We start from the raw sequence: 23,822 nt of genomic DNA, 5'->3' as shown, positions 1-23,822 counted from the left end.
TTGAATTGGCAGATGTAGCCATATTATGAAATGCTCACACCTACTCTTAACTTTTCCCATTCCTACCTTTCATACTTCAGCACCTACGGTATCCTAAACCCATCACCCTAAACAACAATCTTATTGTCTTTTTCAGCATCTTTAAATACTATACTGTCTTACAGTTGTATTGTTTTACTGCAGTATAAGCAACATTTGTCATTGTATCTTAAATTAATGAAATAATGGTATCATATGTGGCACACTATTTAATTACGTTAGTTATTGAAAAGGGATATTCCCCTTTCAGGAGCTACAAGCTTACCATACTGAGCTACTTCACTTTGTCAGAAAGACACATGCATAACTCTAAGGAATAAAGTACAGATTTAAAACATGTGGTTTCAAATTCTATAGAGGACAGGAGCGTTTTAATCCAAATTAATGAGCATAATTACACATCCGTCACTAGAGGAATGCCTTCTGTCTGGCTTGTTTCTAGTAAGTGCAACACATATTTTAAATGTAATGATCTAGTCATTTTCACCAGAGCACTGCCTCTAAACAGCCGAGTTGTGTATATTAACAATATTCATTTTCATTTTCAAAGACAAAGCAAACCAGAGCAGCTGACCTACAGTTTGCGGACTTACACCAGAGGATTGTAGCAATTGAAAATGCTGCTGCATGATACAGTTACAATACTGTGGATGCCTTTTGGTTATTTTGTTTGATTTACAGATTCTAATTGAAATAGCATATTTGCCAAAAGGTTACACTTAGATGTCATGTTATTGTTTTCCCATCTCATTCCAGTTGATGTCATATAGTTATCCCAGCATGAGTATTGTAAAGAAGATTAATGATATGAAATAATGATGTCAAGAACATATACTTTATCTAAGTCAGGGCCTTTGATCCCCTGATGAGTAATCGACAAATAGTCTAACCCATATCCACGCTTGTCTATCTTACATCATGTCTGATGGGATACGTTATAAAATAAATATGCATTGTTTCTTTGTCAATTATGTCGTCATGTATTTATGAACTTTCTTAAGATAAATAACTGATGTGATAGAGTAAATCTGCTATAACCACTCCATTTCATTTATTTTTAATTAATAATTAGTATAACTTTAATAACACTTCATGTCTTATTTATACAGTATAAAGCTTAGTAGCAAGCTCTTACAACCAATTCAAATCAGTATAAATACCACAAATATATATATGCATCTTTTTATTTTAACTTTTTCGTTACCTATGGCAAGAAATGTGGTAATTTTACCCTCTTTCCTTAAGTGCCAGTGACAGGAGGACATGTCATAAACAGATTGTTTCAATTTCACGGGGTGGGAGCCAGGGCTACAATAGGAAGGGAATGTTTTTGCAATTTAGGATTGGCGGCTCGGCTTCAACAGGGGAGAGAGAAAAGTACGGGCCAGACTTCAACTTAGAGAGCCTTCCCTTATGGAGTCTAGGCTAACCCTATCAGCCTACAGGTCCCTAAAAATATAATCCTCTGACTTCTCGGAGAGTCACTGTAGGTGACCAGGTTCGACCCTTAGAGGACGGAACGGCTCATACGAAGCCTTGACGTAAGGAAGAAAATAGAATCTGAAAGAACAAAAATAATTGTTAGTTATGGGACTCAAGCACCAAGAGTATGAGGGCCACATCCCGGGAGGAAGTAAGACAGAGCCTTTTTCTTGACGCAAGATATAGCACATGAGCTGCGAAAAAAAGCTCTTGGTAATTCCTCGGAGTGCCAGATGTACCACTGGGATGGAGAGAATGGTTGGCGAAGGGATGGACATGCTGCAAAAGTGGAATTGAATTCCTGAAATGTAGGTTTTTATAGAGGTTGGAGATAAATGCAGTGTATCCCAAGCGTGAACTAGGAAAACTATGATCCAGTTTTCGTTAAAAGGGGTTGGGAATATCCTGTTCTGTGTGCAGAAGGTAGCGAAAGCTGCCCAGCCTGTTGTGTAAGAGGAGTGGGTGGATGGAGAGATGGCTGCTAACATATAGGTTCTTGCCGATAGGAGGAGGTTGAAGAGGGCTGGCTTTAATTGAAGATGAGCTGCTGGAACAGCAGGACTTGGACGGGGGTGGAACTGCTGCTGGAACCAGGCTGCGGAACTTGGCTACCTGAAGACGAGATAAAGTGTCACCTGCATTATTGTAGATCCCTGGAAGATGGCGAGGTTGGATGATCAAATTATGGGAAACTGATATCCAAACTAAATGGCAAAGTAGTTGCATGATGAGAGGGGAGAATGCCTTTATTGATGATGTGCACGGTGCGATGTGTGCGATGTGTCACTGAAAAATAATATCAATTTTCTGGGCCAAGAGTGCTCCCAGAGATGTGTTGCCGGGACGATGGGGTAAATTTCAAACACAGCTGAGGACTTGAGTTGGGGAGATAAGTTTTGAATTAGGGGGGCCAAGTGCAGTAGAACCAGGTTTTTTGTTGTTGAAGCAAGATCAAGAAGACGAGATATGAATGTTCTGCCTTGGGGAATAATGCGAAATTGAAGTGGCCGAGGAGAGATAACAGGTTGCGTTTAGAGATTAATTGTGATACTTGGAAATTGTTAATGAGCTGATGAATGCACTCCAGTTTGTCGAGTGGGAGGCTGGCTTCGAATTTGACGGTGTCCAGGGTGATTCTGAGGATTTCTAGTTGGGTTGCAGGGCTGATGGTTTTATCTTTAGAGAGTGGGACTCCCACTGAAGAAAACAGAGTTCGCAGATTGGCGATTGCTTGAGCGGGGGGGTCCAAAGGGGGGGATATAAGAAGAAAGTTGTCTAGGAGATTGGAAGGATCCAGCAGAGGGCTTGGACAAGGTGTCGTATTTCAGGGCTGCTGCAGTAGCCGAAGGTAAATTGGGTGGCAAAATTTGTATTTACCCTCCCAACAGAATCTGAACAGGTGGTGGAGGGAGGGATGAATGGGCGTGACTTTAAAAGTGTCTAAATATCCGCTTTTGTGAGTCAGGCACCTTGGCCTGCTGTTTTAATGGATTTAATAGTGTTGGAAACTGTAAGGTAATGAAGGGAGAATGGATCTTGGGGAATTGGGACATTGAGACTGGAAGTGAACTGACTCTTGTGGTGGAAAGATCGATGACAAGGATGATGTGGATGGGAATGGCATTGACACTTTTTGGCACAGGTCATATGAACACGCGATAAAAAGTATATTATGTGTCAATATATTACAAATATTGCAAATCGCCGTTCTTACATTGTAATTTGTTAAATATGAGTAAGCGATCAGGATTTGAGAGTGCTGTGTCAGAAACTCCATTTGCTACAGTTTCATGATTTCCCAGCCTAATTTATATGTTATCACTGCACTGGAGTGCTTTCTCCTAGATTATATCACTAACTGGATATTTGATGTCTGTAAAAGTGGCACTGTTACACAGGCATTCTCTTTGCTTGGCAGTCAAAAGGTTAAAAAACATGTTACAATAGTCTCCGGCTAAGAGAACACCCTTCGGGAAGCAAGCAAAGTCCTGTGTTAGCCTAATTGTCTCCAAGACGGAGTTGACCAGCAGACACAATATTAATCTTATATATATATATATATATATAATATTACTTGTCGTGAGGCAAGTGCATCAACTTATGAAATGAACAGAATAAGTAAGAGAAAAGCAATAGACAAGTGTGTCTAACTGTCAAACTACATTACACAGCACTCCTACACAAGTTAAAAAATGCAGCAGCAGCTCTAGATTAATTATGCATACATGTACAGGAGCAATATTCAATACAAAATTATTTAACAGAACAGAGAAGCAACCAAATTGCTCTACGACTTGTGTCAGATTCAGTTTTTTTTTTCAAGAGCGCAAACAATTTCCAACTTATGGTAGCAAGAGAAATGCTTTGTTGTTTGTTTACATGCCATTTTGTAGTGATGAAGTGCACTTGTGGAAATCAGACTGCAAGACGAGGCAATGATAAATAACAGCAGTTCTGGAAAGATTGAGTAAGATCAGTATTCCTCAAGGCACTCTCTTAATGACAAGTCCGTTTTGAAAAGACTGAAACCATTTGAATGTAAGTTTGATGATGAGTTATCAGGTTACAAAACAGTACTGTATCAGTTGTGAACGCATCGTTATCTGTGCTAAAAAGGTGTTCTTTTAAGCGAAGTTCCTGTTCCTTTAGGCTGAGCGTTTACAATGAGAAAAATTTGTTTCACCACGAGGTTGTTCTCTTAACTGAAGTGTTCTCTTAGGAGGTGTTCTTATACATGGAGACTACTGTATTTATAAGTAGCATTGGAATAGCTACACAGTACAGGTAGTTACACACATTTCAGAAACTTATGGATGTATACGTAATCAGGCAGATATTAAAACATGATGCTGCAGGCCTTATCTGCTAGATCACTGACTGTGACACAGGTCGTCAAAGCAGCTTAACAACCAATAAGGTCAATCTATCAGGTAATGCCCGATAACTATAACATGTTTTAGACCAGGAGTAACAATAACTTAACATCCTATAAATGTAACTTTATGAAATATATAATTAAATAATTTTAAATTAGATGTGCAGGGGTAGGAGCTCTGCACATGAAAAGGTTCCAGGGCAAAGCCCTGCTGTAAAAGGTATTTTGTTTTGTATTATGATTTAGAAATTTATTGTTTATTTATTTTAGAATGGGGTACCCCTCCACCCCTGAGTTTAGTGTGCATTATTTTGTATCTGTTTTGTTTTATTATAATTTATGTATTTTTAAATATAATGCCGTAGCCGTGTTGTTTTGTTATTGTTTTACCACGTGGATGTGAAGCCTCATCTACATTAAAAACCTTGTGCAGAAGGTGGCCATCTCCCTAGTAATTAATCGTTCAATTTATTGCTAATCGAGAGATGGTCATCTGCATGTAAGCCTGCAGGTCTCTGCACTCATGGGGGGTGTTCGAGAGGAGGAATGAGAGCAAACGAGAGGAGAAAGAGACATATTAAAATAAACGTAGGATCAGTGAAAGCAATCTGCCCAGCCTGACCTGTGTTTTGTGTTCGAGATTTGTTTTGTTTAAGCCTTTATTTTGCTCTATGAACAAGTGTGTGTTTTTTTTTTGTTAAACCTTTCATGTTATTTATTTATTTATTTGTTTGTTTGTTTGTTTATTTATTTATTTATTTATTTATTTAATAAATGTAGTCGTGGCCAATTATTTTTATTTTCCAATTTGAAAATAATACCCCTGCGCTGACTCGGGAGCGGCGAAGACGAACGCACGCTGTCCTCCGAAGCGTGTGCCATCAGCCGACCGCTTCTTTACACATTGCGGATTCACCATGCAGCCGTCCAGGAGCTACAGCATAGGAGGACAACACAGCACCCAGGCAGCTAACAGGCAAGCCCGCAGGCACCCAGCAAGACTACAAGGGTTGCTGGTGCGCGGTGAGCCGAGGACACCCTGGCTGACCTAGACGCCCCACAACCCCCCGGCAACGCTCAGCCAAATGTGCACCGCCTCCTGAGAACTCAGCTCTGTGGAGTAGCCCAGACTCAGACCGGTGATGTCCAGGCTATAGGGCACATCCCGCACTCACACAGAGTGACTTTACTGGATGTGCCACTCGGGAGCCCTTTTTATTTTATTTTTGTTGTTTAAATAAATGGTGCAAGCGCCATTGCACCACAGTACTGCCTTTGTTATTGTGCCTGCTTCTGGCCTGATGTCACCATAAAGCCATCCCTGTCACTTAAGCCAACTTTCTGTATTATGTGTCTGGATTGTCTAGAAGTAGGAGCAATGCTGAGTTTTAATGGACAAGCCTCAATATTCTGAAACTGCTTTTTAGTTGCCTCAGCAGCTCTTTTTTTTTTTTGATTTCCAGGAATGGCATGGATAGTTTCAAAGAGCTGCTGGTGATCCCAAATACATTTTAACAATTTCAGTTAATCTAGATTAATGTCAACAAACGATTATAAAACACACACATTTGTGAAAGAGATCTCATCAGCATTATTTAATCATAACTGAGTGTAAATTAATTTAGAGCACACCTAAGGTTTTAGAAGGTTAAATTACAGTACTATGTTCTGAAAAGAGATCACATTTTTTGCCACTGTAAGTGTTGCATTGAATCCATTGCAATTCAATGAACTGCTCTAAAAGTCTTCACAGAGATAATAAATAGGAAGGCATGAAAACAGATCCTTAAGGAGGACCCACTAATAAATTATCCAACACTGACTGAGTACCCCCAATGGAAATCAGACTTGTATGACAAGAACTGTATGCAATAAGTAGACAGTTTCTAAAAGTTTCACATGATCAATTATGTAAAAAGCAGATGACAGCTTTAAAACAATTAACCTTGATTTCAGAGCCTTGCTGTTAGTTTCCAAAGCTACAGTACATGTACATGATTTGTCTAATACGAAATGGCTATGTGGAGTTAGACTGTAGGCTAGAATATATGTTTTAGATTTGCTTTTTATTGCTTGGTTGGTTAATGCCCTGTTGCATCCAAATTCAACCAGCAGATGAATAGAAAACATTTGGATAAACCTTGTTGGAACAAGTTGGCAGTTAACATTACCTGTGTACTTATTTTAATTTATAAACTAGGACGATGAAGCCTATGAGGACAATGAAGCCTATTTTGCAAAAATAAGTATAAGTTTGGAGGGCAGCAACTGAGAATGCCAACACTCGTTTTGTGCTGTTTTAATTATACAGACTTATGTACAGTGTTTTTTACCCTTTATGAAGATGTCCTGGATGCTTTGTCATGTTTATTTCAAAGAAAGAGTTACCAGGTCGGGTTACAAAGTTGTTCTTTTGCATCATTTGGCATCATGGCAGCATACAATTCATTTTATTTCAACATGCTTCAAAGTATTTGTGACAGAGTAGCGTCACATCCCATGCTGTCACTGGCAGGAAAGAGACCCAGAAGAGACAGAAAGCTGCAGTTTAAGCACGTATGTGCACATTTACTTAACAAAAACAGGAACAAAATAAACACGTCACGAGGGATTAAACAAAAGAATAACTATGTATAGGCTGGGCATCCTTCACTACCACATTTAACAACAATACAACCCCCCCACCCCCCCCCCCAACCATTCTATCAGTATTTTTCTTTAAATCAGTTCTACTGTAAACTAAAGGATTTCAGGGCTTCCAATTTGGTGCAACACCAGTGGGCTGTTAGCTATGTAATTCAACTTAATTTTTACCCTTAACTATAGAACATTCAGTAGTGCTAAATTAAGAAATACTAAATAAATGAAAAGGCAGTACACTAAAATATATAGAAAATGACTGCTAAGACACTTAAGACACTACTGTAACTGAAACTCGAACAGGCTGTGCAGTGAGGGCCTTTTTGGTATCTCAGTAATGCAGTAGGTAAGAAAACAGACAAAGGAGTTACAGAGGAGCTGCAAATGCTCTTTTGCAGAAGATTGACAAACACTGTATCTATAAAGCTCGAATGATGTTGATGAACAGCAGAAGCTGCATCATTACAGTCAGAAAAATATTTTGATGATCATTGAGATTAAATACGTTTTTATAATGTCACACCATTCAGATCACAACAGCTGTTCATCTGTGCATTGTTCTAAACTGAAGTGAACAACACTAAGGGAGTTACACTAGGGAGGCAATTTCCGGTTTGTACAAAAAGGATTTGTCATTATCCATTTGGCTATGGTTTCTTGGCCACACTACAGCACACAGACTGCTAAACTTCTTGTTATTATAACTAAAATTAGATCACACTAATTATTGCAAATACATACACAAATATATTGTAAATTGCTTGTTGCACAATCTTAATGAATGTACATCCCTTTTAACACACTAGTAAGGAATGTATGGGGGCTGTATATTTTAACCAGGTGTAGAAACAGCATATTAAACATGAGGAACACACACAGAGTATATATACACACTATAGATATATTATAGATATATATATATATATTATATATAATGATATTATATATATATATATCTTATATATATATATATATATATATGTAACAGACACTTGTCCTTATCAACATCATTTGGCTTCTTTTATTCAGCAATTCATGTTACATCAAGCGCTTGCCACTTACTGGCCGCCGGAGTTGTAGTTGCAAATACCACTTTTATTTGAAACACCTTTCTAATCTGTTGGATTTACTTTTGCCTGCATATGCTGCTAGCGACCATAACCTTATTAAAACAGGACACTTTGACGATTGTATTGCCGTAAGCGACAACTTGTACCCGGAGACGAACGAGATCCAGCGCCGGTATGCTGTATTCAGACCCCCAGGCGTAAGTGAAAATGTTACTTTATGCTTGATGGTTTGCTGTGCCCTCTACAATTGCAAATTACCGCTAAGAGCACAGTTTTATTGTTGTTAGCATATGCTGATCCACTCATTGAAATGGTCCGTTATGCCTGGAGTAAGTTTTGCACATTCAGTCCTTATGTTTGCCTTCAGTTTCTCAAGAGTCCTTGAGCAGTCATTATACACAGCAGACTTTAAGTAGCCCCAGAGACGGTAATCAAGCAGCATATATGAGCCCCATGTTTACAAATGAATTTGTTAGCCATTTAATAAAATACAATTAACTAACACAATTCACATTCTTCTTTTTTTTTTTCTTTAGGCCAGATATCAGAAGAAGGATTCATGCGGTATTTGAATGGAGAAGAAAATGGAGTTATCCCTCCTGAGAAACTAGACCAGAGTGAGGACATGACACTGCCTTTATCTCACTACTTTATCAACTCCTCACACAATACCTACCTCTCAGGTAAGAGCAGGGCTTTCTTTGATTTGGTGGAGAGGACCTCAAAGCCTGTTACAGAGGAACAGACCAGCTGGAAGAGGTGCATGGCAAAATGTTCTTTTGCATATGGACAACATATGACCAAATTATTGCTGGCATAAATGTGCCTTCTACATGAGTGGTTCCCCAAAGCTGAAAGCTAAACATGTATAATATCAATACTGACATACAAGACAATAGAAACATTACTCATTAGGTTGGTATCCAAAATATTCCATGAGAATTAAAGCACTGGTTATATTTGAACTCCAGTACATTACAAGCTCAGAGGGAACATGATGCAACACTTCATGTCCCACTAGAAAATGAATGAGCTGCTGCTACTGGTAGACAGATCAGGACGGGTAGTAAGTATTTTACACTTTACATGCAGTAATGTCAATGCCATGAAATAAAGCATTGATTGGCTGGGCGCTGTCAGTGCGCCACTAAAACGCGCTTGCGCTGGGTTTTTAATTTAATCAGAATCACACTTTTGGAGAAGCCACTCCCTGCAGCACAGATGTGATTGACTTAAACTGGTGGTTTGCAGTTGTACTCATTTAATCAGAATAGAGCTGATTAGTATCTGCAGTTTGCTTTAAAACCAAAGCTGTCTTGACATGATTTCATTATATTTTGATGGATACCTGCTGCTGTTGCTGTGTCCATTTTTGAGTAAGCTGTCAGTTTCTGTAGAGTATTTTATGTTCATGAAAGGATGCAGCACTGAAGGAATGAAGACATCTGTCAATTTGCAGAACAACTACAGAAAAGATTACCCATGATAGTGCCAGTCAGCTACTGCATAGCTTTAAAGGATTAGATCATTATTCTGAAAACAGTAATAATTACAAAGCCAAAGGGGTACGCTTCTAAATTTAACTCAATATTCGGTTAAGGGAGTAGTGTATATATTTAGTATGCCTGTGCAGAAATAGAAAAGCAGCAGTGCAGAAAGTGTTACAGTATTGTTTATTGTGCAGAAGTTTGGAGCCATTGCATTAGATCACTTTCCAACACGTCTCTCCCCTACGTAACTGTGACTCGTGTCTTTTTAATGTGAGAATGCTAACAGAAATGTATTTTTAAAGTGTAAAGTCAATGACGGTAGCTGTTATGGATTTTAAAGGTAAAAAATCCAGCCGCCTCCCGTAGTGGTGTTGAGGTTTGGAGAATTCAAAGCATTTGAAAAAGTACAAAATATGCTTATTATTTAAAAACATTTTAAAATGTTTTAGTGTTATACTCATCTGAGCAACCTCTGTTTTTTTTTTCTCAAAAATATCTTATTACTATATTGCAGGGCTAAATGGTCAAATCATTTAAAATAAGGCACAGATTACAGGGCATATTGTAGATGGCATTTATGTACACTTAAAAAAAGTGAATGTCCCATTGCTACACATGGCATTTTATGAATTATTTAACTGATTGGTTGGGGTATGCAAATATAGAGCCCCTGTTCCAGATAAGTGGTTAACAAGCTCAATAATTAATCAGTGTTGTCTTCCAGGTCATGTTCTTATTGATGTCAACTTAGCGAAGTGTGTGAAGCTAAAAAAATAAAAAAATAAAAAAAAAGCATTTCATGTCTGCATTCAGAGGTGGACCTTTAGACCAAATACCACAGTAACAAAGTTCAAACAATAATATAAAATATACATTATGATACTGAACATGAATAGTTGTTGGTAATACATTTTGTCTGACACTAAACATTAAATCAGCCCTGGACATTCTAGAAAATATTACAATAAGTTTTAATATCTATCAAGAATGTATCATCTAATTTGATCAAAACACATTCATCTAATAATCGGTCACGCTTTATTTTAAGGGCTGGGTTTTTTTTTCAGTTTATTAACTGTTAACAAACATTGTTAATTTTCAGCTAAGGGTTAAGGTTAATAAAAACCTGATTTAATTGGCTAAACATTAATACAGTAACAATTTGAACCGATTTCAAGCATATGATCGACTGGGTATTGATCATCCATAGGGCTCTGGTGTTTGCAGTTTTAGCTGGCCTATTATATATTAGTAACTAACAGTTAACAGAAAATAAATAATGTACATTAACATGTTTATTAGCTGTCTGTTAACAGTTAATAAACCAAAAAAAACAACCTTTAAAATAGTGTGATCGAATAATCAATTGATCAGTTGAAGAGATTACAAACACACGCATGACATACAACAGCTACCATAAAAACATAATAAAAACAGTAACATTATTTAAATCATTTTTTTGTATAACTTTAACGTGTAAATAATAAATACTTAGATTTTAAAATGGTTTGATAAAACATAACTGTTGTGACCCTAGGTAATAGCATAGTAAAGAATGGTACAATAACTATATGGTGCAGCATTTAAAAAAAAAAAACATGTATTCATGGTAAACTGTTTTAAATAAATAGGATATTTGTTTTTTTTATTAATTATTATTTGAATATCCAATATTTTGTTTACGTTTGTACCCTCTGAAGCAAAGACACCTGTAATTCCATATTGAAATATTCTCTTTCTCTTTGTCTTGTCTTAAATCAGGTAAATCGCAGTTATCTTTGTCTCTCGTGTCACTCATATTTTTCATTGTGTTATCACAGCTGGGCAGCTGGCTGGTAATTCTTCAGTGGAGATGTATCGACAAGTGCTTTTGTCAGGCTGTCGCTGTGTGGAGCTGGACTGCTGGAAAGGACGGACTGCGGAAGAGGAGCCAATAATTACTCATGGATTCACCATGACAACCGACATATCTTTTAAGGTAAATGTGCAAACAACAGATCAAGCTTCTGGGATTAGAGTTGGTAATATACAATCAGAAAGCACAATCCTGGTTGTGGACATTCAACAGGAAAAAAAAAGGGAAATGGTGCTTTTCCCTTATCCTGTCTACAATTGTGTTTTCAAACTAGATAGATCCACTGAAATGTAACATCCAATTGACAGGGGTGACCATCTAGAGCACTACAGTACGGATTTCCTTTGAAAGTTTCCTTTTACACATGTGCCAAAGCATCAACTTGTTTCTTTCTCACACAATGTATTTGAACTCTTTGTGAATAACATCATCCTTTCTGAACCATTCCAGATATTTTGATTGAAGCACATTTGTAATAACAGAGTATACAACAGTAAGTTTGTAATGCAATGTGCAACTAATGAGTATGTGGTTTGTCTTCAATATAAAACAATGGAAATGGTCTCTTTAAGAGGGTTGGGTGTTGGTTAAAGGCTTCTTGATGAAAGACAAACTGTGATTACTTATAAAACCTGACTGAGATGGATCTCATGGGGTGCTGCTTCTCTTTTTTTTTTTACAGCCATTTTTTTAAGTAACATGCCCAAGTGAGCATCATTTGTATTGATGTTTATTGAATGTAAAGAACACCTTACACACATTGGTCAAATTCAATACAGATCCTTTAACTTGATTGGTAAATTTGAGGTCTCTAATCTCTGGTAAAGGTCTTCAAATGTTATCGTTTAAACTGTGGTTAATCTCTGTTCCAAATCAATTAACCGGAAAATACTTAAATACATTCTTCATTTATGTATTTTACCTGCATGATGAAAGAAAATCTCAATTTTAGTACACACCGTCTCGGTGTTGTGTAGACTAGGGCTGGGACGAAGTCAAAACTTTGACAACCCACTAATTGCACTTAACAAAACTGTGTTTAATTTTATGAGTAGAAGAAATAAGATACTTACAAAAAAAAAAGAAAACGCTATTAAATATACTTTTAAGTGTGATTATCGGGTTGTCAGAGTTTTGATTTGGTCCCAACCTAAGTCTGCTTCCTCACTGCCCTATACGTTCAATCTGTCTATTTAAATACAGTATAGCAAATGAAGTAGAAAAAATAATTAATTCAGAATGACTTTGCTGTCAGCAGCAGTACAGTAACCACAACAGCAATAGCAACTAGTCTCATTGTAAAAATTAAACAACTGGATGCAGACTGATTACTTTCAGTAACTTTATTTAGAATATCATAACAACACAGGCACGGTGCACTGTTTTCCCTAACAAAGCCAGGAGGCTTTGCATACATTTTTCTGAACACACTGTGAATAAATTTGCTAATACATTTTAGGACCTAACAGTAACTTAAATACTGAAACTTATACAAATACACAAACATGCACTCAAATCCTAATTAAAAAAAAAAAAAAGTTAACTGTGCTTTTATTGTTTTACATGTTTTTAGATTTTTTTAAGAGGTAGTTAAAAACAAAGATTTCACAAACCATGTTCACTTTGTGTACGAGGTACCTCAATTGAAGAAGAGCTCTATGTAAGCAGAAGATTCTATTTTAGTACCGAGTAATTATTTAGTCTATGGGAAATACCCACTATGCGATGTCGTCCACCACTGGAATACTGAAGCCTGAAGGCTACCAGACTACATGTAGAATTTGACAACAAACAGAAAAACCTCAAATGTTATGTTTTTAAAACACAGCCTTTTTCTAATAGCAAAATAACTCTCATAAGAGGGCTTTATCATCTGGTAAGGCCTCGTTGTGTTAATGCCCTCACCTTTGGCTCGCCCTCTTCATCAGGTTCTATTGCTTAATTGTTATTGGGGAAGAGAATATACTGGCACAATTTCTCAATTTTCAAACAGTAAAACACAATTGACCCATTTCTTGTTGCCTGATATAACAGCATACAGATGCCCTCAGATCACACAAAAGCTGAGAGTAAATCTCTCACAGTCACATTGCTCAAGGTCTATGATTCAAGACCTGACAGCAACAGACTGTCAGGCAGAAACAGAAATCTGTCAGAGAGAGGGTCATACTCGTCAGCTGTTTCTAGATGGGGACAAGCAATCTAAATTCTGCAGCCGTTTTATTGTTTATGGCCTTTGTGTAAACGTGGTTTATCCTGGGATTGTTTTCTGATGATTTCCAAAATGAAACACTAACACCTTGTAACCCATTGTTTGATTAACTCTCATTGTCATCAAATATTAGCCACTTGTCTTTTAAACAAGCAATCTAAAGTGCTTAAAGTCTTGTAGTTTTCTAAAGGTTTTTTTTTTCTTTATTTGGTGTATTGTTCACAGTTTTTGGGTGATGTTACCAATGGTTTATTTATGTAAAAGGAGTGCTTGCAATTAAGTGGACTTGTGGATATTAAGGGATTGCTAACCAAGGCTTTAGCTTTAGCTCAAGCAAACACTACCACCGGCCCTTTTGTCCTGTGTTGGAGATATTTAGGTTCTTTAGAAAATGTACTCATGCTAACCCCACCCATTATGCTCAAAGTCATCCAATTTACAATCACTACTTATTTTTTCATATATCCATTTTACTTCATGCTTAAAAACAATTCTATCATAGGTGACATTCCCCTTACCGAATATGTAACCTACAGCACTGGTGTGATTTTTTTAGTTTGATTTATTGGTGTACCTGAAAAGTTGTGTTTTTTTTTTTATTACTTTAAAAATGTGGCCTATATCATTGTAATGCAGAGGACATGCATCCGCTATACATTATTTTAAATTGCTATGTATGTATTTTCTTTTTTGTTAGGAAGTAATTGAGGCTATATCTGAGTGTGCGTTCAAGACCTCTCCATATCCGGTTATCCTGTCTTTTGAAAACCATGTGGATTCGTAAGTACAGCACCTGCTATATTTGTTTCTTTGTTGGTTTTCTCTTACAAGGCTCTTCTCTGTGTTTGCAGTGCTAAGATATTCTTCCACAGAATTATATAATGTTGAATTCCTTTTTTTTTTTTGTTATGGTAATTGAAGTATCTCACAGTCTCAATCAATTAAGGACCTTTTATTGCTGTAAATTCAAATTCAAATCAAATCTGAATAGTTAATATAGCTAACAAAAAAAGTAATAATAAAATATATAATTTAAGTCTTGTGGAAGATTATATTACAAAGTGTAATATATTTAGATTCCAAACTAGGTAGAATTTTTAATGGATGAATTCCATGCAATAAAAGCAATTACTTTATTAACTGATTCCCTTCATTTGTAGAGTGTGATGTTGCTAGGTGTCCCTAATGAAAATTACTAATTCTATAGATTAGTTATTTATAGTGCCTGACAGAATCCACTGATGACAGAATTAAACATAGGCCAACACATACATTTCACTTTAATTGTATTCAATCCATGTCAGCACTATAATATCTTCTTAAGGTACTTTCATGTTAAAACTATGTTTGCTGTTCTCTTCTTAAGGTACTTTCATGTTAAAACTATGTTTGCTGTCCTGTCTTTTCATCACATGTTCTAGACCCAAGCAACAAGCCAAAATGGCAGAGTACTGCAGAGGAATATTTGGGGACGCATTGCTTACAGATCCATTAGAAAAATTTCCTGTGAGTAAACATATTGCCACTATGTTACAGTTTATTTTCATTTATCAATACTTTTTAGAAACCCATTAATCAGTTAGAGGAGTCGAGCTGCTCTTAGCAGGATTACTCTTCTAGGGTTTCCTCCAATTTATGCCATTAGTGAAAAAACCTTCTGACCCCTTGTGTTTTTAGCAGCTTATGGGGGACCATTTGGCAACTACTGGGTATTAAAATCAATGTATACAATTATTTTTAAAGTACTTTCCTCTGATAGTAAATGAAATATAAAGATGCCTTTGTAATGTGCTTTGTATACTATGTTCAATAGCATAACAAAATAAAGTAAGATAAGAGCTTATTTAAAACAAGAGACCATTTTATATTAGAATGTACAGTTTGGGACAGAAATTACATTTACTGTAGAGAGGTGATCTCCATTTATGTACTGTAATATTAACAGGCTCACTTTAAATGTTCAGTCTACCTGCTACGCTGATTACATCAGCAGTGTTTTAAAGATGTGTAACAAGCTGATAGATTTTTGTCTGGTTTTAAAGTATAAGTGTATGTAGCTGTGGGCGGCAATAAAAATAATTGACTTCTGTGTGATTCAGTGATCTGGCTAATTAAAAATAAAGCAATATCATACAGTACCACTGAGCTGCATAGTATGCTTTAATGTACATTTTGAACTGACTGTTTCACCTTTGATCTGTAGCATTACACAGATTTGCAAAATCTAATTATAATGAGATTTTGCTGTAGATTTAAAAACTCTACAGCTTGCACAAAAAAAATGCAATTCAAAGTGTAAGATTTATTAGCATTTCTGTTTACTGAACTGCTGAAATGCGATATGGAGAGGTAGAAGCTAGCCCTCCATGTCAAAGATGCCCTAAATATCAGAATAATGTGCAAAAGCTCCATGTAGAAAAACAAACAAACAAATAATGAAAACAAAACCCATGTAAACCCATTTTAGCTTTTTGTTTTGTAAGTTTCGGTGTCAATACTATGAATAAAAGACTGTCCACCACAAATCTTAAAACATCTTATTCAAAATGTATGTATGAAGCAATTTAAATTCCTGCTGTTTTTCTTTGTTGTTGTGCCCTAGCTTGAAGCCGGCGTGCCCTTACCAAGCCCTCATGAACTGATTGGTAAAATTCTTATCAAAAACAAAAAGAAATCACATAAGTCCTCTGATGGGAGTACTAAAAAGAAGCTCTCAGAACAAGCCTCAAACACGTGCAGTGACACATCGAGTGTATGCGAACAATCATCTCCGAGTGCAGGTGAGAGGTGCTGTGTCTGTAGTGTGAAGGAGCATGAAGCAGCTAACCAGTATATTGTAATAATAAATGTCAGGTGGCAGTGATGATGTTTCTTCTACAAACACATGTATGAGGTAATAACCAGGCTTTAAAAAAAAAACATCGTATTACTGTTTTAGCATGCCTTATCATTATCCTATAAGTATTTATTTTTTCTAGACTTTAAATGACCAGAATCCCATGTATCCATTTGTCCAACTGTAGATGACACTATAAATTCACTTGCTGTGTAGCACCACTTCAAGGCCTGTGGCCTCAGATGGAATCCTTACACTTGTTGCACAATGATCATTAATAAGATAATAATAATAATAATAATAATAATAATAATAATAATAATAATAATAATAATAATAATAACAATAACAATAATAATAATGCATAGGGAATCTAGAGTTAAATGGCATTCATCAGAGTGGAAATAAAGCGAGGAAAACAAAGCAATCTGGCCTGCTCAAACGATGTCAAGAAGAATAGAACACAATGGGTTAAATGTTGCAGGGACTTTGACATCATTCTGAGCATGAATGTCAAGTAAATGAAACAATGCAGCTGTACATCCTTCTATAGCCAAAAGGTTGAAAGTTTAGGCTATTAGTTGCATATTATTATTTTCTTTGATTAACCCTTCTTCAGCTCCAATATTGAGCTCACACAGTAGAAGGAAAGGGGTCCAAATTCACACCGCATACAAAAACACAATTAACTTATAAATAATACAAAACTGGTCTATATTATTTAAACAGTTCTGTATTTAATACATATTGTTTTGAACTGCTCATCATTTTTTAAATGTTTTATTTATTTATAAAATAAAACTGTGCTATCAACTGTAAATGCCTTAAAAATGCCACAAACACAAATATAAACTACAAAATTAAAAAATATATTGCATTTAAAAATTCACATTAAAAAGCATCTTTAGTCTTTTAGTCCAAAAAAAAAAAAAAACACCAACTGTGAACAAAGGCTGGGTTTACATGCACATGAAAATCGACTCCAGTGTCTTGACTCTATGACGTTGTCACGTAAATCCGATGTCACGCAAAACAGCAAACGTATGTCCTTTGGTCAGCGTGACTTTAAGGGCAGGGGTTGTCGCTTTCTCACGATAAAAACAGCTGTAAAAATCTATGTGAACCAGAGCGGGAAACATGCTTGTGGCTCACGAGGATAACATTTTTTAATATCACGTAATCTCCAGCAGAAAGGCCGTACAAAACATAGACCCCCCACCCCCCCAGCACACACACACACACACAGTACATTTATGGACTACTTCAACACTAGAACCACTGCTGTTATACTCATACCTACAACCGCTGGTACATTTTAAACACCATCAATATCAAAATGAAAGACAAACTATCGGATACAACTCAAAAGTTTTATTCAAGCATATCATATCAAACATCTGCACAGCCAAAACGCCGTATTAAATGAACAATTAAACAAGGGTTTATTTTCTAACTTACCACATATAAAGCACTACTTAAAAAAATTAAAAACTATTATAAAATAAACATTTCAGAAGAAACTAGTGTGTAAACATGTATATGCACATACAGAACTGTAAAAACAAAAGCAGTTTTTCAATCTAAAATGAAGGTAATCTGATTTATCTTGCCTTTGTGTCACTTGGAGCACAGAATCCTGATTGAGCTGCAGCAGCCTGGCTGCGGTTTTCCAGTTTTGTAATCGAAATGTTTCTGCTGAAGAGCTGTGGCTAGCTTCAAGATGAAATCTATCCTACCTTGTATAAAACAAAGTAGTTGATGGCTGCCTGGTCCAGTAAAGATAACAACAGGCTTATATATGTATTACACAAATTGAATATTGTAGGTTATATTGAAAATATAAACAAGTATTGTAAAAGGTGGTTCTAGTGTTAATGAAATGTAACTTTTAGATGTTCCTCAAACACACACACACACACACACACACACACACACACACACACACAAATCTAAATTCTAAGTAGTAAAACTTGTAGAAATTATATTTTATATAATTGTGTGTGTGTTGTAAAGGTAAGCAGACAAACAAGTAGCTAATGCGCGACGTAATTCAGAATGTACGCAGGAACACATGAATTAATTTCTCTTGTTAAATGTTTTTATCAGTAATTTGCATTGTCACGGACAGATTTGTCATCCTAAATCATAACTATATGGAAACGCAATTCCTAAGAAGTACAGCCAAAAAATCATGAGGACAACTGTTATGAGTTGCCCATGTAAACGCCGTCAAAGTGAACTTGCATACATAACAAAATAAGAAAAGAAAGACAGCCTTGAAAAAAAAAAAAGAATCAAATCCAAATAGCGCCATTATCAAAGTGTCAAAGTCCTGTAGATGTGGACACATTTACTCTGCATTGCCTGTTGTCTCTCTCAGTCACTGATTATACAAGTCAACAGGGGCTTCACATTAGGGGTAGCCTTGTCTGAAAAGGATGTTCTTGCTATCAAAATATAAGTAGCCGATTTAAAGTGTAATCACACGTAAGGATATCCCGAGATCTTCAAAGAGTAATGAGTTCATTTTAAACATGCTCGGGTGCATTTGCACGGATTTCATGCTGATGAAGGGGTAGCAGCACCGTTATTTCAAAAGCTAAGGTTGATCCTGCACTCACAATTTATTTCCTGTGAAATGGCCACACTTATTTTAGCTGACTATCAAGCTGAACAAGTATGTATAAATAAAAACATAATTGCATGCTTTGTGACTTACCATTGATCTAAATTTCTCTTTTTTATGCTTTAGTGCCCCCTGTTGGTCCTTTTGTGTTTGAATAAAAACAAATTAGTTTTACAGACTACTTCCACATTAATCATTTTATAATACAGTCACACCCTTATAAAAATGTACTGCAGTGGTTAAAGCAGGAGTAAAACATAGTAAAAGCATAGTGCAAATCATGTTACAGCACAGAAAAGCATGGCACATTCCAGATATAGTAAGTATAGTCAAAAGCTTTGTTTTTTAGGATAGCATAATAACTGCATAGAAAAAATAGCAAGGAACTTGAAAACTACCATGTACATTGTTTCTCTTACAGGTTCAACTAACCCTGAAACTCCTGATCTACAGCACGCGGTACAAGACGGAAATGATCCCAAACTTCAAGGGAGGAAATCTATAGGTTTGTTGAACATCTGGATTGTGCACATATATGGATCCCAGCTACTTCACAGAATGGGAATGAAACACACATATTGTCAATATAATATTATAATGAAAATTTCAGATAATTATCTTTTATTACACAAAATCAAAATGAATACATTTCAAGCAAGTTTTTGTCAAATTGATGATGGAAGTATTGTTCATTCCTTTTGGTACGTCGCTATGGGAACAAGTTTTCTGATATTAAGGCATATAGCACACTACTATATACTATAGCAGCACAAGCATCTCTAGATATAAACAAAATAATACTTAAACATAGGAAAAAATAGAGGGACCATCAATTTTTGAGTGGAAAAATTATATAATTTTTCAGAAATCTTTAATTGGTTATTTAAATGAGAAAATGCTAAGATCAATGATATAGTATACTGCTCACAAACGTTAAGCATGTTACATTTTCTTGTATTCTCAAGTATTCAAATAAAAACCTGCAGTGCCTGCAAGTGCCTGCAATTTTTTGTATTGTCCTTGCAACAAAGTCACTGCCCTTGCAATCATGATCGGCTTACCTAAAACAGAACTTCAGTTTCCTGTGTAAGGTAACTGCACCTGCACGTCATTGAATGATTACATTTAGTGTAACTGTATGAAAGGACTGTTCACTCCTGTTTGACACCACAAATCAAAAGATGTAGGAGACTCTCAGGAGATGATCAAATGCCAGTGATTGCCATGTTGGAAATGGGCACAAGGCAAGCTGTTGTTGCACAGGTGTTGGGTTTTGTGCAGTCTTAGGTTAGGAGATCATGGGTCAAGTACAGACAGACTGGTCAGACAAACGATAGACCTTGAAGTGGGTGGCCAAAAGTGACCAATGGAAGACAGCCTTGAGAAATTGCACTAGAAATACAACTCAACTCCATCAAGATGCTGGCTACAGCGTATCGACCGAGACAAGCAGAAATCGCCTGGTTTGTATGACCAACACCCCTACATTCCACTTCTGTTGAAGAACCACCATTGTCAGGCTCGACTTCAATGGTGCCATGACCATCTAGGATGGAGAGTAGCAAATTGGACCAATGTCTTGTGGTCTGATGAATCAAAGTTTCACCTGCACTTAAAAGATGGGAGGACACATGTTTGGCATCCTCACGGAGAACGTCATGCTGAGAGCAACAAGGTACCCCATGATAGGTGTGGATGAAGGTCAGTTAGTGTGGGCTGGAATCACCACAACAGGTTAAACTGAGCTGCACTTCCTGGAAGGGAGAGTCACACGACAAGCCTACCTTGACAACATCATCAGACCAGTAGCTGTCCCATTTGTGCAGCTGCATGGATGTGGTTTCATTTCATGGACTACAACGCTAGACCACATTGGGCTCGGGTAGCAACTGATTTCCTTCAGCGGCACCAAATCTAATGGTTTACCATGGCCTTCGATTTCCCGTGACCTAAACCCTACTGGGAGACACTGGATAGATGTCTGCAAGCCTGGCCTTACCCCCCAGCAACATCCAAGAGCTGGCCTTGTTGCTGCAGGAAGAGTGGAATCACATTCCCAGGAAGACATCGGTAAGCTTATCAGAAGTATGTGTCGTCGTCTGACTACCTGCACTGCTGCTAGAGGGGGCCCAATCTGCTATTAACTGATGTGTGAAAAATGATGCAACCCCCTCCCCCCATCCCCATATTGACTGTTATTGTTAGGCGAATTTGAATCCAACTCCATTGAGATTAAATGTAAAATACAGATTAAATATCCCTTTCAATGAATTCACTACAAATTACAGATTAAATTTGATTTTCACTTGTACCCTTTTGATTATGCTTATCTTTTTGTGAGCAATATAGTGTGCTATATAAGAACAGCATGAGTTATATGCATATATGTATTTATGTACATTAAAATTGATATGTGTACATCTATATATCATTATCTTTCTTGAAGCTGAAAATAGACAGGAACATTTTACCAAGGAATGATGGGAACTCTGAAACACCTAGGTTCATACCAATAATTATTCATATGAGTCAAAATATTATCATATACACATTGAACAATCATTTTTGGATAAATCTTGCAGTCTTATTATACACAGTGGTGGCATGAGGCTCATGTATTACAAGATAAGGTGGTGGCGCAAGACTTGTATAGTAAGGTCAATGATAAAAATTCTATCCTCAATTAAAAAAAAAAAACTCAGGTAATTAAGGCAGTTAAGGAGGGGCTATGCTAATATTCAGGAAGTCAACCGTACTGTGATAAAAAAGTGTGTTTATAAAAACTTTGTAACATTTTTGAATGCTATTACAGAAACGTTCCAATTTGACTTATTTACCTAATCGTGGTCATCTGGGTTTACAACAGTAACCGGATTTGTTCTGTGTGTCATCCTGCTCCAAGGATGGTTCAATGTAATTCATTATTAAATATTTCCGGTAAGATTCCCTTATAGCACAAAATAGGTTTGTTAATGTGCTGTGGTAAAGTTATACCAAGAAACTAGCAGTACTACTAATTCTATTTCTATTTTGTTTTAGTACCTAGCATCTGCAGCATCAATAACTTTACTCTAATATGAAGTCAAAACAAATATCTCTGGTAAAAGATGTGCAGTTCTTAATTCCAAACCAATTCAATGTTCAAAGAATAACTGTATTTACTATAAGTGTTAAGAGAATATTAAAATACTTTCAAACAATGGGATTCGATGCCGTGATCTTAGAAACCGCAAGCAGAGGCTTTATAGATTGAGTTACATTGGGAGTTTAGCTTGCTGTTGAGATTCCAGTGGTTTTGAGAATGTGCTTTTGACCAGCCTCGCAATGCCCTCATACAGCTTCATGCCCTTTCCCTGGTTGGGATCTTTATTATTTTATTTTTATTTTTTTCATGTTGTATCATAACTATTTGCACGAGATTTAAAACACGATTACAGAAGACCAGGAAGTGCACTTTTGTGAGGTGGTTATTCTTCAATTTGTCCCTGGATTTTGACATATTTTGACAAATAGTACAATGTTTATTGAGTAAGACAAGATCGAGAACGTCCCACTCTGTCGTGGTAAGCATATTCACTGTTTGTTGCCTGAAGCCCTCCTTGATTAGGAACTGGGTATTCTCCAGTAATTTAGTACTTGAAAAAGATTCTGTTGTAACACATTTCGCCAAAACCCTGAAATTTTTTTATTATTTAGTTAAATGCCTCGCTTGTCTGAATGACGGTAACAGATAAAGTATATACACAATTCTAAATCTCATATAAAAAATCAAACAATCAAAATCAACGATTTGGCATTTGGCAGTTGTGTATAAATGTCATCTCGTGCATAGAACATATGAGAATTATAGTAAAAAAGCAAACAAAAAAAAACAATGTTTTGTAGTCGATAATATGTTGTTAATGTTGTGTATAGGGCGTCTCTTTTTATAAACGAAACTTCTCACTCAGACTGCCCAAAATGATCTCCTAATAATGCAAGACACTATACACACAGCTCATAAACTTGTAATATATCATTTCTAAAAACTGCAAAACAACATGAAATTCATTTTAGAAAAAAGTGCATGCTGGAAGATGATTTGATTTCTTTGACTAGAAGGATAGCTTTGTCTTTAAATTAACAATTCAATTCATCGACAGACAGCCTGTGCTGGGGGAAAAATAAGTTTAATTTCGTGATAAAAAAATGACTCAATTGAAGTGACAAGAAACATAAATAAAGATAGGGAAAGTGAGAATAAAGAATTACATCTACATCACATTTTTTAACATTAATTTCTGGTCTGTACAAAGTACTCTTAATATAACTGCTCAATAAACATTCCCATTTAAGAATCATTTATTCAATGTATCTAACTGCAAGTTTTGCACAAATCATTACTTTTTTTGTGATGATCCTCTTTTGCATTACACTGCAAATATGTGAAACAAACATGAATTGATTAAATTATAATATACAAATTATAAAATCATATTCAATCTTACACATCAAAACTCAAAACTGGTGTTAAGTCCTTGGGTGCATTTTATGAAGGTTATACGGTGCACCATTAAAAGGTAAAAGCAAAAAACAAAACATAATGTCACTGCATTTTTATTTTATTGTCCAGCTTCTGATCAGTTTCGCAATTAACCCCTCTGAACTGTGAACAAAGATGAAAGATAAATTAATTTCACCCTTTGCATCATAATACG

At 36.2% G+C, this 23,822-nt stretch overlaps 1 protein-coding gene across 3 annotated transcripts in view; it reads left to right on the top strand.

Moving 5' to 3' along the window:
• The window catches only part of LOC121315930 (1-phosphatidylinositol 4,5-bisphosphate phosphodiesterase beta-1-like), a 295,784-nt gene that overhangs the window by 190,027 nt on the left and 81,935 nt on the right, over nt 1-23,822 (top strand). For all 3 annotated transcript variants that reach the window (XM_041250543.1, XM_041250544.1, XM_041250545.1), the window contains exons 10-15: nt 8,643-8,789; nt 11,417-11,574; nt 14,361-14,443; nt 15,085-15,169; nt 16,266-16,443; nt 19,547-19,630. In XM_041250543.1, the coding sequence (XP_041106477.1) occupies nt 8,643-8,789; nt 11,417-11,574; nt 14,361-14,443; nt 15,085-15,169; nt 16,266-16,443; nt 19,547-19,630 (735 nt within the window). The remainder of the gene's footprint in view (nt 1-8,642; nt 8,790-11,416; nt 11,575-14,360; nt 14,444-15,084; nt 15,170-16,265; nt 16,444-19,546; nt 19,631-23,822) is intronic.

The sequence above is a fragment of the Polyodon spathula genome, chromosome 5, assembly GCF_017654505.1.
Source record: "Polyodon spathula isolate WHYD16114869_AA chromosome 5, ASM1765450v1, whole genome shotgun sequence".
Taxonomy (NCBI): domain Eukaryota; kingdom Metazoa; phylum Chordata; class Actinopteri; order Acipenseriformes; family Polyodontidae; genus Polyodon; species Polyodon spathula.
The sequence above is the reverse complement of the archived record's forward strand: the minus strand, read 5'-3'. Positions and strand labels throughout refer to the sequence as shown.